This window comes from Platichthys flesus, chromosome 10 (assembly GCF_949316205.1).
Source record: "Platichthys flesus chromosome 10, fPlaFle2.1, whole genome shotgun sequence".
Taxonomy (NCBI): Eukaryota; Metazoa; Chordata; class Actinopteri; order Pleuronectiformes; family Pleuronectidae; genus Platichthys; species Platichthys flesus.
In genome coordinates this window covers 12577330-12597470 of record NC_084954.1, presented here as the reverse complement: position 1 = coordinate 12597470, position 20141 = coordinate 12577330, and the positions used below count along the sequence as shown (strand labels likewise).

At 42.7% G+C, this 20141-nt stretch overlaps 1 protein-coding gene across 1 annotated transcript in view; it reads right to left on the bottom strand.

The window, feature by feature from the left end:
* LOC133962010 (connector enhancer of kinase suppressor of ras 3-like) overlaps positions 1-17147 on the bottom strand; it is a 33899-nt gene extending 16752 nt beyond the window's left edge. Inside the window, exons 1-2 of the mRNA XM_062397440.1 lie at positions 16907-17147; positions 136-299 (exon numbers count right to left, since the gene is read on the bottom strand). Coding sequence (XP_062253424.1) covers positions 136-299; positions 16907-16958 — 216 coding nt within the window. The 5' untranslated portion in view covers positions 16959-17147. The remainder of the gene's footprint in view (positions 1-135; positions 300-16906) is intronic.
* Between the last annotated feature and the right edge of the window lie 2994 nt (positions 17148-20141).

Genomic DNA, 20141 nt, shown 5'->3' with positions numbered 1-20141 from the left:
CGAACAAGTAAATATGGATACTGGCAGAAATAGAGGAGGGTGGGGGGGTGATGATCAAAAGACCCCATTGTTTGTTACTTCACCTTCCAGTAGAATCACATTGTACAAACATTTCAGCAGCAGAAATGTACTGACCAGAGCGCATAGAAGATCCACAGCCTCCAACACCAGCTCCTGGTGTCCGATCCTGGCCACGCCGAGCTCCTCCAGGTCTTGATGTGTGATCTTTAGTAGCTGCTCCCCACTGATCTTCTCCCGCTCAAAGTTGCCCACGTATTGCTGCAGGCTGTCGTCCAATCCTTGATACACACAATGAAAATGACAAACACTAATTAGACCAAAAAAAAGGGTTTCATATTTTGAAAGGCTTGTTCGAATGTCATTTGTCAAGATCTTTGCCCCTATAAAAAGCAACGCTCACAGATCAGATAAGATCAACTGTATCCTTCAGTGTAATTAGCATGTGTCCCTAAACTGTGTGTGTGTGTGTGTGTGTGTGTGTGTGTGTGTGTGTGTGTGCAGTTTAGATAAGGAACAGGTGGGTCCTCTATCTCTGCTCCTCGCTAGACAAACACATTATAATCAGAGTAACAGTTGAGGCCACTAAGACTGTAAGGCTGGTTAAACAATGGAGGGCTATATTTACACGTGTGTGTGTGTGTGTATGTGTGCGTGTCCAATAAACGTGCTTGTTTCTACTATTTGAAGCTTCAAAAACAAATGAGTTGGACTGTTGTGCACCCAACGGCTGTGGAACCCACAAGTGTGTAACTCCCATTAATAAAGCAACAGCTCGTCAGATGCTGCAGAACGAGCACAATGTACAATGCATTGCAATAAGCAAACTCACAAACACACCCTCCCCGTGCATGCGATGTGTCCCTCAGTGGACGCTCGAGTAGCATTGGGACAACTGAGCGAAGAACAAGCCTTTGTGTGTGTTTGTGTGTTAGTATGTGTGTGTGTGCGCGCCGAAGTGAACGCCATCTTTCTCCCCCATCAAAGAGCGCATAGAGAGGGGGCAGCTGCAGCTACATGGCCCTGCGCCCTGCTTCCCTGAAAGACCTGTCAGCTGCACAGCACACTCCCTCTCTCTGGCCATACCAGACACACACACACACATGCATAAACTGCACACATAATATTCCCCTGTATGATTTGGCGGATACGTTTGCATTTGAGATATTCAAGGCTTGACATTTTTAGCAACATGTAACTTAACAGCAGATAACAGCGCCCATATAAAATGCAGAGCATGTAGTTGTGAGTGAAGACACGCTGGGTGCGTTTTCTGGTCACTGAGCCATTAATGTGAATGGCACCTCATATCTTCATGCCTCTGTGACACTGAGTCTGTGCATGTGTCGCAGAAAGAAGGAAACACTGCGTTCATTGAGTGTGTGTGCAGTGAATATTGACCAAACAAGCTGTGTAGAGTATACATAGAAAAGTGCACATGACATACACCAACTCAAGATGTTATAAGCATTTAACATGAAAACAAATGTAGGTTTTGCTGAAATACATGATGCAGAATTATTGAAAGTAAAACAATATAGCAGATTCCACTTCTAGGTATCCTGTTTTTAAGATCAAACTACAAAATATATGTTCTTTGGCTTTTAAGACCCTGAGAACTTATTTTCTAAATATGCACACTTTGCTTTCCACTTTAAATGTCTTGGACTATGGGGCAGAAAAGGTCTGTGGTTCGTCTCTGATTCAACTCCACGGAGAAACAACAAAAGACAAACCTGGATTGATCTGTCCAAAAATCCAAGAGGATTCTCCCTACCCTGTCTAGTGCCCCTGAGCAAGGCACCTTACTCCCCCAACATCTGCTCCCCGGGCGCTGTACATGGCTGCTCACTGCTCTGTGTGTCCTGCACCAGATGGGTTAAATGCAGAGGATAAATTTACCTACCATTGCAAGAGTGTGTTTTGCATGTCTGTGCATGTGTTTGGTATAAATAAACGTATCTTAATCTTAATCTGAATGCCTGCTAAGTTAAAACACTGTTCCTTTTTATGTATTTATGCATCTTAATGTGCCTTATGTTGTTTTTAAATGTGACCTGCACCATGATCTGTTGGGTATGACAGTATGCTCCTGTGTATGCTATAACTTGTATTATGGAAGTGACAAATAAAGCCAAATCTGAGTACGAGTACACAGCACAAACACACCCATTACTGCCAAAGTTTGAACAGTTTTGGTTATTTCATAACAGATTTCTTGGTTGTTGGTTTGGTCGCTGCAAAAATAGATCTGATTAAGCCACGACAACACAGACGTGTTAAGGCAAATTTGCTTTTTTTAATTTCTAATGTTCAATAAAAATACTTTTCAGGGGATTTAAGTTAGCGTAGCTCAGACACTTTAACAGTATAAACCTGCTCCGTCAGACTTATAGGATGGAGGGCTGTTATTGTGAAGCAGCTGGTTAACCTGGAGCGCAATGACAACACTTTATAGAAGCTGGAACAGGAGTCAACTTCCCGGTTTCATGATTCCTTCATATTGCACAATTGCAGCCCTTTGTGCTGCACTAATAGTGAAAATTCACGTAACAATGACACTATACATCTGGATATTCTGCACTGTGTAGGCCAGAGATTTTAAACTACCTACAAAGGACTCCCTTCAGATTCATTAAAATTCCATTATGGCATCAAAGTTCACTTATAGCAGTATTTTCAGGCCTCAAGGAGACACATGTGAGAGCTCAGTTCATCTCCACTGGATCAAAAGGAAAAATCCAGCATGACTTGTTAACCATTAGCCGCCATACGTCAAGTCCAGTTAGCCTGATACCATTTTTCTCATTCCTCTGCATGCTGATTCCTGAGCTGGGAATTTTAAACCTAACCCCTGATGAGCCGGCAGTCTGCAGAGGAGTACGCTCTGAATTGTAAGAGGGACCGAGTACTGGTCTGAGCCCAAACCGACACAAACACAAGCCAAATTCAATCACTAGGCTAGTCACTTAATGTGATTAGATGGAAACAAAGACTCGGATCCTGAGGGGACAAAGTTTCTCCTTCCTGCTGCGTTAAAAAGGCATTTCCTGTGGAACGGTGCCACCACCCTAACTAAAGACAAGAAGAGGAAAGGGGCACAAGGGAATTGTGCAGTTCCGCTCCCAATAAAACGTGCTGTGGCTTACATTGTGTGTTTTTCTTAGCTTGGCTGTTGTAAAACCATGCAGACCAGATATGGGAAAAACAGTGTGGAATGAAACAACAGGGTGAACGAGTGAGGAAAGAATCCTCGTCCACTAATAGCTGAATGAAGGGTCTTTCCTTGGCTCTAGACAGCTTTCAATTTAATTTATTCATTAGCAAAGTGTGTTATCCCCACAGCTCCTGGCCCTGGTCGTAGTGCAGGCTGGTGAGTTTAGAAACTCGAGATCACTTCAGGGTCCAAACTGATCTGCATTTCCTTTGAGATGGAACAATTCTAAGTGTGTTTGTATAAATCAGTGAAGAAGACCTACCACTTTAGATGGTAGCAGTGACTGAGAATAAGGCTAAATGTGCGCTAGAAACTAAATGCCTTGAATTCAGTGGCCCTCAAAGGAACAGACTACAGCCATCCCTCCCTGTGGACCCAACCATCGACACCTTCTGAATAAAAGAGGGGTGTCCTTACAATGGGGCTTATAAAACATTTACAGGGCATTGATCAATGGCTTCTAGGGTGCGTGTGTATGTGTGTGAGACTATCAATTTTCATTAAGGGCAGGGAAAGTAATAAAGGAGATAGAGTGTCACGTTATTGTGAATTGAGGGGAGGGGGAGGCAGCAGGGAAGACCGTGTGAATGCTTTTGAAAAGCCGGCCCAGGATGAAACACTTTTTGGAGAAGTTTAGTGGCCTCTGTGAACCACTTGGCAAATTTCCTGAAACCAGAGCAAGTGGGTGTAACTGCGACGCAGAGGAACAGACACAAATTGAAGATTTTCCCCCAAATACATTATTTTGAAAAGAAACTTAATCAAACTGGACCCGATTTTATGGAAGCATTCCAATACTACACTTTAAAGCTGAATGTAACATTTCAATTAACAACATAACAACATAATTAACCAATTTTTAAGAGTTAATAATTTATACTTAAGGGTTGCACAGTCCTTTAAAGAGTAGAAAATATATATTTTTATCATGTCCTCTGATTCACTGTTAAGAATGAGCAAACAGAAAATACATTGTCTGCAACCAAATGCTGGAGTTACATGAAGTTGATTATGATGCGATTTCTTGAGTATGAGAGAGAAGAGAGTATCTGGCTCAGTATTGATGTTCAATAAATAAACAGAGAAGCAGGGGCTTGGCAAATGTCAGATTGTGTCTCAGTATGGCACCTGCCGTTCACTTGTGGGGTCTTTCCTACCACCCAACCTCTCCCATTCAGTAAACAGTCATTATGTGCAGAATAAGTTACCTACACAACTGTTTCAGTGAACGTAGTAGGCACAGTCCTGGACCCAGTCGTATTTCTGTACAGCTGGGAAAGCAAGAACCCAGATAATTCCCAGTCTGGATGCTACAAGTGGAGCTAGACCCTGTTGGAGGTCTTTGAGCTCCGCAGCCTATGTAAAGGCTGTGTAAGCACACATTTTTGGCAACGTAAAAAACAGCAACTGTTGCTAATGTCTGAGCTATTTTTGTCATCTCAATAGTTCCCGGTCCCACCAGAAGGAGAAAAACTGCAGATTTAGTTTAGATTTGATGCAGCAAAGTACCTGAGGACCAATTTAGTGTTTGCTGCACACAGGTTTGGGTATGACACTTTACACAAGTTCAATGTTGTCATCTGCAAAAATTATCAACAATTCCTTCAATCCCGCCTCTAGTTGCCAACTTTTCGTTCTCAGGGGTTGGATTACACTACAAAAAGAGTGAACAGTCTTTTGCCTCCTACAGAAAGAACAAAACAACAAAAAAGCTCCGGCCTCTTCACCTCCCCCATCTTTCAACCCCTTACTTTGCTCCCAGTGGGAGCTGAGCCACCCTGTAACACACACACAGAAACATGCACACAGACACACACACAAACAAGAACACACAAACACAAACCAATATCCCCACTGGGGGGGCCAGTGGGAGAGCTACTGGGTGTAGAATAGCAAAGCCACTGTAACTCTGCTGTCTTTATTTGTGAGCCCGGCCTCTGAACCTGTGGGGAATGGTGCGGAATTTGACTCATTGTTCTCTGCTGAGCAGCTCCATTGTGGGAATTCACAGCGCTCATGCACAATGGTCTCTGGCTGGACCAGGCTATGTTGTAATTAGAAAGAAAGAAAAAAGCTCCTCTCTGCAACTACTAAGCTATCCTGTAATGCATGACTTCACAGGACAACAACAACGCCTGTACACACACTGGACAGGCCCTTCCAATGGGAACTTGGGATAGGAGCTACACAATGGCGCGCCAACAGCAGCCTATCAGCATGTTGTGTTCTCATCTGTGGACAGTAGAGAATCACACAGGTTTCTGTCTACAGTACGTCTTTCATTCGTTATAAACAATATGTTTCTTAAAATTCACCTAGTTTCATGGTTATTGTTGAATCAGGTTTTACTGATGCTGCATGTTACAGGACAGGGTTATGGTTAATTTACGCTACCTTGACATAAGAGTACGTTTCCTGCATTGTTTATTTGAGCATGGTTTATAAGCAATACATCCATTAGAAGGAAGCGCAAAGTGGAGAGTTTTTGACAACATGCAATGTGATGGTAGAGGAGGTTTGGATAATGTACCTTTTAAGAAAGAGGAAAAAGCAATATCCCTGTGAAATAACAACATATATGCTGTTTTCAGACATGACCTACGGGCAGCAGGCAGAAGCAGGAAGTGACGTATTACCTCAGTTTTCGGCTCTTATCACCACAGACTCTTTTGAGGTCTTGTCTGTGTCTTCTTTCTTCACTGTTTTCTTTTTGCATTTTTGAGTTGGCCGTGTTTTAGAACCTTCATCAATGCCCCCATTCCCTTGTTTTGAATCCGGCAGGGAGTCTCTTGCTGTGATCTCACATCGACTTCTCCTGGATTTCTACAGACTTCATACTTGGAGGCCAGGCGGATCAAATCGAAGAAACGGAGCGTCTCACTCGGACATTTGTACACATGAATCTCCTCCGGAGAAAATACAGAGGTACTGCATAGTCCAGTGCATATCCAAAAGCAGTAATAGATGCCATTGTTGAAAATTCTGCCTCATGTCTTTGGTTGAATTATTGGATACACTGTCCCCCACGATTTAAGGTGGTACTGCAGCGTTTCCTCTACATCCCAAAGCTTTAACAAAGCATACGTAAATACAAATGAAATGAATGCAGACTATGGAAAGAGGGCTGCGCCGGCTTCCATATACACATCTTACGTTCACCGTGAATTTCACTTGAGGGTTAGTTAGTGATGGGTTGGGTTCTATCAATTTTCTGAATGCTTAACAAGCTGTGGCCATGTGTGACCCCTGTTTTAATCTTATCATTGCTTCCTCCTGCAAACAAAGACTGTTTCACTTCATGTACTCTGATCTAAAACACAGACAACTACAAAATGTCAGTGACATGTCCCGAGTGGGCTTCTTAAGTGAGAAAAAGCAGCTGAGGCCGGTCCCTCCACGGGCAGACAAAGGCAGCTCTGTCTCTTACAGCATGATGGACGATGACTGACGAGAGAAGAGGGGGTCAAAGTTTGCTTGGCTGGGAGTACCACCCCCTGGGCTCAGTTAATCCTCACCTCAAGCAGCCCACAAACCCCAGGCACAATGCTGGGTAACTAGTCAGATTTCTAAAATTCCTCCTATTTCTAGTGGTTCAGCTAATACTGACAGGAGTGAGGTGAGAGGTGATTTCTGGAAGCGATGTGGTTCAGAGCAGAAGAGAACAAGGGGTGATGACAGGTATTTCGGTGTGGCATGCATGATACATGATGACTTCTGGTCACAAGCTGATAGGAAGATGGAACAGAAACAAGATGGAGCTAGAGATGAAACAGACTGCTGCAGGCGCATTAACGAAAGCAACCAAAACAGTTGTAGCTTAAGATAAAGGCATGGAAGATAAATCATATAAAGTTGGGCAAACACAGACAGACATTTAGTTTATGTACTATATGGGGATATAGGTACAGGGATATCTGAGAACAGGTTTATAAAGCTGTAAAGAACCCCTGTCCTTCCTGATTAGGTGGCGACAGTATGCACAGGTAATGTGGCCCGGCCTTGAAGGTTAGTCAGGGGCAAGGGTTTGAGTAATAACCTCTAAAGACAATGTAAACACCCATCCCTCTCCAGTCAGTCTGCTGCCCAGCAACGCTGCAGCTCGTTGCCACTAGCATAAACCCCCTCGAAAGAAAGCAACAAAGTCCTAAGAATGTCTCAAAAGTCCCCACCTCCTCCTTCTCTTCCCAGTCCTTTTCCTCCATCCCCACCCACCACAATAATGCTACGTTTTTCCTGGCCCCCTATAATGTCCGTGATTATTGTCATGGTTCCACCTGTTGACAAGTATCCCAAGATAGTCCCAGTCTTTGTGTCTTGAAAAACACGAAAGATACGATGCAGACTGTCACTTTTGGAATCTGGAAACGCTGTTGTCTTTTCCATTTTTAATCACAAGAGACGTTAAAAGAGAACTGAGAAAAGCACTGAGGACATTCACTCTGTGTGGCCATGAGAGTCACTCCTAAAGACGGGATGAGTTGCATAACAAGCAGCGCTGTTTGTGTGTCAACAGGACATCTAAAAGACCCGTGCTTTGCTACAGCCTATGCATCATTTACCAACGACAAAACTATAATTAGGGAGTTGCTGTAAAACAGACAGGGATGGAGGCAAAGACGCAAAAAGTGGAGGAACAAAGGGCAGAGACAGAGGAAGACAAGGAAAGACAAGAAAGGAAAATGACCACTTTTGAGTGTCAACCCCTTTCAAAACTAAACCTGGGTTCAAAGTCGAAGCCACTAACACACAAACAGGTTGTGGTGAAAAAAAACAGGGATCTGTGTTTAGCAGCGTTCAGCCCATCACATGTATGATCAGGGTGGCCCTGCATGCTTATTACAGACCCATTTACCCAGTACCATAATAGCTGCCTATGGAAACCACAACAAAGATGAACAAGGTTTGGCAAAGGAAATGAGCAACACTCATTTAGTCTGCCGTGGGAATATTCTGCTGGTAGACAGAGTAACACTGCAACTCAAAAACCTGCTTCAATGTACTTTAATGTTCGATGACAATGGTTGACTTAGCCTTTAAGAAATGGACTAATATGACCCAGCCTTGAATTAAACCAAAGATAGCTTAATATTGTCCCTGTAGCTCATATGGTTGACTGCAGTACTTTCTCTGGTCCTAATGTAGATCCCCATAATAATCTTTGGATAACAACCTGCTAATTGCCACAAATCTCCCAGAGGGTAAATCCCTGCTCAAATCTTGTTAAAAAGCCAAGCTGAAAAAGCAGAAAGAAAGATTCTACTGCCAAGCCATGCAGAGGATTTACTCAATCAAAACTGACAGTGACCTTGGCACAGTGGATGTCCCTTCCTCAACCTAGGCTGTCCACACGCAAATCTGAGGGTGCTACCTGCGATTTTACACTCGCACGCAGCCATGGAGGAGGGTGGGGGGGTGGTGGTGGTGTTGGTGTTGGCGGCAGGGGTTGGGGAAAGTTGGCGGATGATGAAATGAAGGAGGAGGAGTGCGTGACAACAATCCAGCAATTTATAGCTGGCTCGTGGGCAGGTCAGGGGAGGAGGAGGAGAAGGGGTTCAAAAAGATTGAGAGCATCATTAGTCTGTCCATCCTCTCTGTACAAGACCAGAAAAACAAAAAGACACACACATTCCCACACTTACACGCCTCTTCAAAAAACACAAGCTACATTCCAAAACGAAAAGCAACAAGTCATCAACAGCTTTCCCAGAAATGTCTTAATGACTAATTTCATCATATTACTACACCGAGGACAAAATATAACGAACACTTGAATAAATTATGCAACGTAAAACATTACTAAGCAGCCTGCAGGCAGTAGGCGGCTGATCCTGTTCTCCCTGCTACCAGAAGCCTCCAGGTGGGGGAGGGTGAGTCATCCTCAATGAAAGGTAGCGGTGAGCGACACAGTGTGTCACCAGGACAGGACACCTATGACGCAGACAAACATTCACACACTGCATGTTGCACTGTGGTTATTCTGCTGAAGTTTTCACATTAAGTTTTTATGCTCTAAATTAATCATATATTCTTACCACACATGCACGCTAATCTCCCTAATCAAAAGAAAACCACACTGCCCTTTTGCAGCCAGGTGAGGTATGTTTGTATTCTTGTCAGCACCAGTGGGTGTCCCTCACAGCCATGACATATTAGGAAGGGACAGTCATGCTCCTATGAATAATAAATGTGTTGTTGACTGGAAAGGGCGTCACATACAAACAGAAGAGCAGGTGGGAGGCTTTTCCCAGGTGCACGGAGGGAAACAAAAGGTGGAATCATTCGATTCACCCATGGTTGTTTCGTCAGGTCAAGGATCTACCACTCCCTGCTTAAACAAATTCAAACCCCTATGTTTTCCTGCAACGTCCTTTGTACAACCTATTGAGAAAACATCGAGAGGGAAAAAAAAAATGTTTGGTTTGAAACGTGCTGGTGTTTTCAGCCTCGGGTCCAACGTGACTGAGATGCGACACAAGATTTGTCAAGTTTTGGCCTCTGGCTGATCATTTTAAGTTCAGTGAGTTGAGAGATGTCACAAAGAATTCCAATTTAAGGATGTCAGGGCGGATCTGTCAATAAGTGTCCTGTGTGCAGGATGCCATGACTGCTGGAAGAGGATCAGGAAATGGTGGTTTTTCTTTAAGGTAGGATGGTGATGTGGAATCCCTCATGAACAGGATGTAAAACTGTTTCCACATGACTTCACTAAAATTTGTTTGTGGAATTTTCGGTGGAAACCCAACGGTGAATTTCAAGGGGACCAAATGCAAACTGAAACTTGGCACAAGTGTTTTCCCAATAAGTTTGTTTTCAAATTCGCTGTAAAAGAGTCATATGTGCCTTTGTGCTCCGTGGAAAACCAAACATATGAATAATTACAAAGAAGATATGAAACTTCCCTTCAATCTTGCAGGTGTTTTAGTTTCCTGGTTAAAAGCACAATGCTTTCATCCCACCATCCACTCAATGTGTGTGAAGCAGGTTGCATGGTGGACCTGTGGGCTCATCAATGGTGTGTAAACACAGACTGGCCCAGTACATGCTGCCAGGTCTATCAACACTCTGTAATGTAACCAGTCAACAAGAAAGCTGACGGGTTTATTAGACATTTCACAGCAAGATAAATCATAAGCAAGGATTCTTACCAACAATAACAGCCTGTATCTAGTTAATTTGTGATATGAACACATGATAAAATGTTGAATGGACTGCAAAATGAAAGTTAGTCATTCTAAAGTTTAACCACAGGACAGCAATTTTCAGAACTGTTAATAGCTAGACAGGAATTTAGCCAGCCTCTGTGGACTACTGGAAAAAATAAGGACTAGTCTGGACATGTTATGAACAAGCTCTGATCTGGCAACTACCCAACTGCCCGGCTAAACCCACAAGTGGGTAACAGTTCATAAAACTACAGATCACTTCATAATCATAATGACACTGCACTCCATTACAGTGTAAGCTGGTGGCAGGATGAAAGGGCTTTGTGTGTATTTGGTCAGCGAGGGGGGAGACCATCAATTCGACTGGGTTCAGCGTTTTAAATCCGTTAAAAGCAACTGGTGGCCCCAAATGCAACAAAGGACATGTGTGACCTGTTTTGACTGCTCTGTCGCCGAGCAGTTTGGGAGTAAAAAAAACCATCAGGAGGCTGCATTCCATTCATGTTCTGTGCTTATTTGCGCATAACTGCATTAGCGGTGCTTTGATAGGCAATATCAACATAGCCCTACGCTTCCTTTTTCGTTCTCTTCACAAGTGCAGCCGCGCGGACCTGGTGTGGCAGTTTAAACTTCTCAAATCACATGACTGTGACAATGAGCCTTCAGGCATAATTGTGACACACAAGCACATAAACCAGCGGGTGTGGGCAGGTGCATGCATTTGACATCCATGCACGAGAGGTCAGTCAGTCAGCATGTGACCTGTAATTACACTTTACACGCTGTGCCACCTCAGGATAGAGCTTTTACTCTCACGGCTTAAGCATGGCACTTCGCGGGGCAATGCTCTTACAGCAGAGCAGGGCCAAATAGCTCACAGGCCCTGCTAAGCTGAGATCATCGGGGGAGATTTGCAATGCATATTTTAGATTTGAATGAGAAGCAAACTGGTCTATCCCAGGTTGGCAAGGGTACCAGGTGACATTCGGCCTCCTCCCCTGGCAGGGGGAGGAGAACCGTTGGGTTCACAGGTAGTGTAAACTGATATTGTTTGCCTGATAAAAGTAATAACCTCTATTAAGTGTTGCAAACATGAAGGATCATTGTTTTGTACTGTGCAAACACAATATCAAAGCTGAACATACTCACCTGAAGCTCAAATTGCGAGAAGCGATTGACCCTCAGTGAAACAAATTAACTCTTGCATTGTCTAGCTCACTAGAACAATGACATAAACTATTGATGATTTCTCTAGAAGTCCCCATATGCTGGAGCTCCTGAGGCTCTGAGGCTGGGACATCGGGCCGTGTGAGAAACAGGCCGTGGAGGGGCCAACAGGAACAAAACCACGGCAGTCCCTTTCAGTCATCCCTCCCCAGGGGGAATCCACTTACAGCACTTCCCCTGAACTCTAAAGGCCATTTTCTATGAAAAGTAATGCGGTTATCTGCCCATCAGTGCAACACAATAAGTCAATTTTAAAGGCTGCATGGCTGTGGGACTGGTAACTGGTAAATGACAAAGAAGGGTGTTTTAACATTGAGGGAGGAATTCTTGTCATTTGAATAATTATTTAACCTTAACCTAACCCTACTTCCTTGTATACATGAGACCACTGGAACGGGCATGCAAATTTCCACTGTTCCTAAATCCTATGTCTGTGGATTACTTTGACACCTGTCCACCCTGATGCATATACACACAGCTTCTACAGCATAAGGGTTGCTAAACTGGATTAATGATGCCTGTGGAGACTTTCCAAACATAGACATCCACTTCTCCGATAGAGCCAGCACTAAAACAGAAGCAGTGGATGCCTTAATAAGGTTGAGGCGTCTGCATTACGTCTGTTCACACTCCAGTTAAAGGAGTCCCTGTTTCAGCCAGATAAGAATCACAGGCCATCATTGCCCACACCTCACTTTCTTTGGTATAGATAAGCCTGTTGAAGGTCCCCATCAGTGAGGTAATTTAGATTGAGTGGACTCATTGGTATTATTTTTTCAAGTGGCCACTTGGTCAAAGACAAAATCATATTCAACACATGTATGTCACCTCTCTTGGTACCGACCTCTGAACTTGTAAAAAGGAACCAACAGAATTACAACGATCAGTCAAATTTTATTTGTATATTCACAAATCACAATTTGTCTCATAGGGCTTAACAAAGTGTGACATCCTCTGCCCTCAAAAAGGGTAAGGAAAAACTAGCCATAAAACCTTTTTATATTTGTACCGATTCATGTTAAATCAAATGGTGACAAAATGAATCCCTGAAAGGGTTGGAACTAACAGGGAATAGAGAAAGATCAATGTGATAATATGATGCAAACCTCCTTTTTGGTCATTTCCCACAGCCCTAGTACACGTAAGTAACCACTAAAAACAATCATGACACAATATATATTTAAGATAAAGCAGGACCATTTGCCAATATGGAAGCACTACAGTAGTGACAACAACAATATAATAGAAAATGCAAGTGTTACACATACAAAAATGTTACAGTTGGGGACCAGTACCAAATTCAAGATACCCGTATCATATCGAGTTTTACTTTTTAAAGGCAACTGCTTCCTGTTTTACACATGCACGCACATACCCTGTATATGTAAATGGTCATGTGATGTATACATATTTGTTAGAATGGACAGGGATTATTACTGATATGGAGCTCGAGAGGAAGCGGTTGTGTTACTTATAAAACACCATTTAAAAACAGAAAACGTATCCATATGGATGTAGCCTGACAATGTAATTACAGACTCTGCGCCTTGGTGTTATTAGAGAGGCATGATACAGCTATATACACCATCGCTACCACGCTTTTATTTTCCAATCACATCAAGCACACGTAGGATAACAACCTGCATTGGACCATGTATATCAGACATCAAGTTATGGGCCCATACAACAGACACATCTGCAACTGTAGCTCCCAACATATCACTGATAAGTCAATGGAGTCAGGCCTTGTATGGATATGTGTGCTAAACAGGGAAGTTTAGTCTTAAAGTGGTATGAGATGGATGCAGGCCAATAGACCAGCATGACCCTAATCATGACCTTGTGCTCCAAATAAACTCCATCAGTTAAGTTCACATGCCTAATTCATCTCCAGATACATGGCTTTGAAATTTGATTATTCAGCGTTCAAGTATAGAAAATATTGGAAGACATCCAATGTCTAGTGACCTGCAAAGCCAGGGCTTGTTAGAGAACTGGATAAAAGCCATTTAGTCAGACATTAGTTGTTTGGGTTTACATTTCTGGGATGCCTTGTTAAAACTTGGCAGTCAGACTCTCAGTAACTACACGGTAGAGGACAAAAAGAAAGGGTGTTTAGTAAATGAGAAGATATTTGGCTGAGTTGGTGCTAAACATTCCCTGGTGAGTGCCAGTCTGTCTCAGCTGAGGCACTGACCATAAGGGTTCAGGACTATATTTGGAAAATGACTAGCAGCATGTGACTAACACTTTTGACGTGGGTATGCAGGTCAATCTATTAATGCCACAGCTCTTCAAACTTAGCCCCAAACTCTTGTTGAATTAGCCATCACCACAAATTGAAAATTCAATTCATTTACTGCAAACCTATCGTGTTGTGCCATCTACACTGTCATTAGAAAAAGTGCATACTACCCCTGGGGCACGTAGCTCCACACATGACATATGGCACATCCATCACACGACACTCACAGGTCCAGCTGGAGGACCAGAGCGTGTGGTGTAGGTTCTGTGCTTCAGGGCATCTTGAGTCCCCCAAAAACAAAATACAAAAGTGTGTTTAAATTGTAGGGAACAAAAAACCCTTTCACCAGCAGTAAACACTCACAAACCACCATTTGATCCGCTTGAACAATGCAAGTGATTAACAACTGTCTCAATACACAAAAAGTCCCTGTCTTACCCAGGAAAACAACCTAAGGCTAAAGAGAGCGAAGGTCTACAAGCAAAGTCCTTACTGGGACTTACTTCTTACACACAGGCACTACAACTCTGGAAACACCCGTGTTTGCCATTGGTGTGAATAGGTCAACATGAGGCCATGACCCTACTCTAAATTAGGGTTTACCACAGTGTGATGCTGCTTGTCTTTGGCATGGAAGGATCAGACAAGCTATTCTTTAGACAAAACAAAGACTGTGGTAACATGCCACATGTTTTGGCTGATAACTGCACAGAAACTGTTGGCAAAATCTGGCCCAATCTTAGCGGCGTAACTTTGCAGTTTTTGACAGCATCAACTTTAAGTATATCTTCGAAGATCTCAGTCACCCATGCAAGTGACTATTCAGCCATCCTGGACCACAATGAGGAAAAAATCTACATTTTAGGGACAATCGTGCAAAGCAGCATCATCCGCTTCCCTGAATCTAAAACAAAGCTGAAGTTACATTGTGACAATGACAACAGGAACGGCTACCTTCCCCTGCAACAGGTCATTTGGTACGAATGGTTAGCCGCAAGTTGACCTTTGTTCCGCATCCCCTAATCATGCTCCGGGTTTGTATGTGAAAGGGATCTCTGAAACATTCCCATGAATGTTCTGCTGTCATTTCAGATAGTTCACTCCTACCATGTGTGTCTGTAAGGGGGGGGTTCTCTACAAATCCAGTGGTTTTCAGAGCTGCACAGACAACCGCTGAGTCAGATTTTCAGGAGTCTGACAGCAATGGGGCCTGTGTAGACAACTAATCCTCAAACCACACATGCCTTGGTTGGGCTCTTCTAACTACACACATATAACCTAAACCCTCCACAATCCTCTTCAGCTCCCAGCTATAGATGAGCACTGGAGGGCATGTCTCAATCAGCAGTTACCTACACTGCTATAGATCCAAATGATGACCAAAGAGCTCAGAAATTCAATTCACGAGATAAAAAAAAGAAGGAAAGCACCTACAGTTTGTTTTGGGAGTTGTCAAAATGCCATTGAGCGGAGGGCAAAGACAAACATCTTTGTGACACATAAACAGCACATCACTACTTTAGCAGACTTATAAAGACACACTTCACTGGTTAGCATTTGGAATGAAGCACCGCAACGACCTCATACCTCACATACCATTTGCTGTCCCTCACTAGACATACCTGTGCTGTGACTGAACTCGGGTTAAAAGAGGAATGATGACATTACCATTGCGTGCATTCCTGAAGGGAATGGTTTGTTATGGATGTGTCAGACACTCAAAAAGCACCAAAAAGGGATCTGACTGAAAAGTGCTCTGTTTAACAAAGTGGACTTGCTAAGAGGGAGTGAGTTGGCAACATACGTTTTTTTGTAAACATAATTAGATAATTGCTCAAATCAGTATGGACTTGACATCAGTATTACTTCATCTAGAAATAAGTATTGAAATGATTGTGAGTGTACAGACTTTGATGACAGTGTCACTCCTAACTATTTTTAATACTAGCAGAGTCTATAAAGTTATGTTAGACTGTTGCTTGTTTCTGACAGGGAAGTTAGTGTATTTAAGAATCAATCAAACAATTCTTAACAGAAAAAATTAAAGTCAAATCAGGTGAACAAGTTATACGAACAAAATGTTATTTTAAGTTGAAGAAACTTAATTAATTCGTGAGTTACCAATTTTAGTGTTGTTATAAGTTGCTTATTCAGTGTATAGTGTTCAGCTGATACTTCAGCTAAGGAAATTGCCCAGCATCAGTTATTGAGAGTAAGTATCAATGAGACTGGATTAAGTAGCCTGTTTCTGACAGAGAAATATGACAGAGAGTCAAACATTTATTTTCAGGGAAAATAACTAAATTGTAATTTAACTTAAAAAATGAAGTATATTTTAAAGTTGGTAAAGAAGTTTATTTTTACGCCGTATAGTGTTCAGCTGATGCTTGTCTCTCAAATCAAAACGTTAGCATGATATAAACATCTCAGCTGAGCAGTGGTATAGGACAGATAGCACAGCTGACTGAATAGCTCAACATCAGTGGGAGGAGAAGCGGTGAGACAGGACCATGACACCTGTTTGACAGAGAACAAATTGTATTTGACAATAAATCAAACTTCTATTGCATAATAACTTCAAGCATTAATTAAGTTCAAAGTAAAGGGAACTTAAACTAGCTAATCTAATCATTTGAAGTTGAAGAAACACAATTAATCTCTGTGTTTCCATTGAAGTATCTTTTCAAGTTGGCGAACAAGTTTCTTTTTTTCGGGCTAGTGTTTGTTTATCAAGTCAACATGGACGCACGACTCAAACGTTAGAGCCGAGCCGTGGTGTTAAAGGAGAGGAAACCCAGTTGAAGGGGAAACTGCTCCACATCAGTGAGAGTCACAGCAGATGCGGTTCCATTGTTGTGAGGCTGAGTGGAGGAGGAGGAATGTTGTCACAGTTTCTACGAAACCAGCCGGAGATAACCGAGAGGAGCGACTGGGAGTAGAAGAAGACAATGAACAGGAACGAGCCCCTGTATGTGCCATGTTACACTAAAACAACACAACACACAACACGCACACAAAGTGCTCCACACTTCTTACCTCTCATCCACTCGACAACTTGCTTCGGCGTCCACTTGGTTATGGGCTCCATGGTTTGTCCAACACACCGACCGCGGCCAAACAACAACAAAACGACAACAACGTGGCGACGAGAGTTCGATGAAAGAGAAGTGAAGGCTGAGCTGTCACATCGTTGGTGCGGCCGGGAGCTGCTGGTCTGTTTGAGTCCGGACACCGCACGACTCAGAACACATGTGACCGGAGGATCTCAAATCCCCCACAGCTCCTCACAGCCCGGCCCGGGATCGCTGCTGCCTTCACGTACCGCCGGGAACACTGGGAGAAATCCCCACTGCGTGCAAAGTGACGACACAGGCCACCCTTGTTGAGATAACTTTGCTTTTCTCAGCTATGGGAAAAGTCCAGCACAAGAGATGTTTATTACATCCCGAGGGGAAAATTGCGGTACAGCCAGCAGTCACTGCAAAAACAGATAATCAATAAATACAATGCAAATGCACGCAATAGAAAAATCCCAGACTGATTTATAAAGGCAATCTACAGTGGCCAAAGAGGTCAAAGTACTGCAAATTAAGAAAACATGTGCAAATAAAAAAGCCCCAAAAGTGTTAAACCTGGCTGTAGTTCAATGCTTTGTGAAGTTCCATCACCACTGACAAGTAGCAGACTTCTCTAATTTCACTTGTTTCTGTCCCATGGAAACATTGTTGTCGTTATCGCTATTCAAAGCACATTTCTGTATTTGCATGTGTTGGGACTTTTTGCAGCGATCCCAACTGACGTGTTAGGGACACACACACACCCAGGTATGATCAGCCTGTCGGGGGCCTGCATGAGAAGGGGGTGTCTTGTGGTTAAAAAGCCCAAAACACCGGTTAATGCTCAGGTGCACAACTGAAGATATGTCCCTATTATTTGTTGGTGGTTTCTAACATCTGTTAGCATCTATTGGCGGTCGGCAACTTAACAACTGCAAAACACCTTCAAAAGTACAAGGGATATTCACCGTGTTGACCTATGTTCTGAAATTAAATTGAAGTCATTCTAACTTATATACAAGCTGCACATGTGAACAGAAATAAAGAAGGTTCAGTTTAATTTTATGAAATACACTGACTATAAAATTTTCATTGCAGGTAAACCAGGTAGGATAAACACAAAGTTTACTGACTTAACTCTGCACCATAGAGTGTTTATATAAAGGTCTGCACACAAACATTAGGCAGTATGTTGTAGAACTGAGGAGGACTCACTACTGAGTAATTTTGAAGTAGCTCCAGCCTTAACACAGGCCAGGAGACCAGAAAATTACAAACAGGCACTGCACTAGTTTTATAAAAGTGTATGCACACTTTATAAATATTCATGATCAAAAATACACAAACGCCTGATAGTGTTTATTTACCATCCTGAAACATGGATACAAGGGTTAACATGCAGCACCTGAATGCAGCGTATGATGTAGGTGGTTTCTCTGTGTTCACCGCCCTCATTTGAAACTGGAGGCGTGTTCACTGAACAGTGTGCAGCTCAGTTTATATTTGGTTTCTCCCACTTTCTTCTTTCCAGTGAACTCAATGTGACTCACCACTGCCCTCTGTCGGTGTCAGGGCACACACCGCTGAACACTATTCACAAATATACTTCACATTGTATTCATTCTCATTAACTTATTTAATACAAGCACATTTTTTAGGCCATAACTAACTAACGAACTCACTAACTGAAACTAAATGTACCTTTGTTGATCCTCAGAAGAGAAAATTAAAATCTGACACAGCAACACAAACTATTGTCTTGATCTAAATCTAATTAAAGAACATAACACTTGATTATTGCGTTTTAAATAGTAGAAAACTAGTTTAACTCTCTTTGACATCATATCAAATATAAAGACCAACTTAAGATAAACTCCTCTTTATCCCTAAAAATTTGTGAATCAGGCTCTGGCAATAAAAGCATGAATCAGACTATGGTGGGCGAACCAGGGATTTGCAGGTGCTGGAGCAGCTGAAAGAAAACCCATATCTGTTAAAATCTCTACCAAAATGAAATCAAAAAGATCTTCACTTGAAAAACCCTGGATCCTATAATGCAAGGCTTTAAGAAATTGCAAATGCTTTATAGCTGAATGTCTTTATTGGAAGCTGCTCAACAGAGGTGATGGTTTTAAGTGGTTTTAAATTATGGTTTCTGACATTAAATAACCTTTTGTGGCTCAGTGTTTTTAATACCAATCTAAAACACACCTTTCATGGGAGAGTCCGGGCCCTTCCACATGACTCCCCCACCGCACGGCTCAATGTGCTGCACTGTAATTCAGCTGCATATTAAACCTCAGCTGTTATTAAACTTCCTGAGCAATGCATCAGTTGGCTGTCAGACACAGAGTCCTGGAAGCCACAATAGAGTCTAGGGCTATTACATGTAGTCCTGTTCAAACACGCTGTTCCTCCCGCTGGTTGGTCTTTGCCTTAGATTAAAGTTAATTAGCCTTTTTTTTTTTAATAACCAAAATTAGACAAACTGATGTTTTCTTTACAGTCTCCGAGCCAAGTCTCACTGGTGATGACTGACAGGTAAAGGTTGAAGCTAGGTTACACAACACCCGTTCTCAAAAGAAACAAGAACAAATGGAGTAAGAGTGGGATCGGCACAAAAGTATGGAAGTATAAAATGAAGGTTAAAATAAAGAAATGAAATGCTTCAAAGCAGGCGACTAACATTACTCTACCAGCCAAAAGAACACAACATGAACACAACATGTTGAACCATGTACTTTTAGTCTCCTTCAAGACAGAGGTAAACTGTATGTTGGTGTGCGCTGTTTCTAGGCTTCATAAGGATTTCTGATTGCAGCAAACGGGGGAGTCCGACCCACGTTCGGTTCTCATGGGAGGGGGCTGGATATGGAAGGGGATTTGGGTGGTGTGGAATTCAGGGGAGGTCCTCCCTGATAGGATTAAGTGAATCATGGGATTGTTGTTGTCGAGGTGAGGCTGAAGGATGGAGGGATTGTTTGGTCTGCTGCTAGGAAGAGAGGGCCCAGGCTTCAAGGCTGAGAGAGAGGAACTGTACTGGCCATTCTTGCTTAATGCTATGAGGTCAAAACGACGGGAAAAGGTTCACACTTCCTCAAAGGTCACCTCTCTGTATCATAACGACCAAGCTTCAGAGCAGGATCAGCGTCTTTGCCCCCAGTGTACTCACATTCAAGCAAAGACTTCAAGATCAAAAACTCCCCACGATCTGC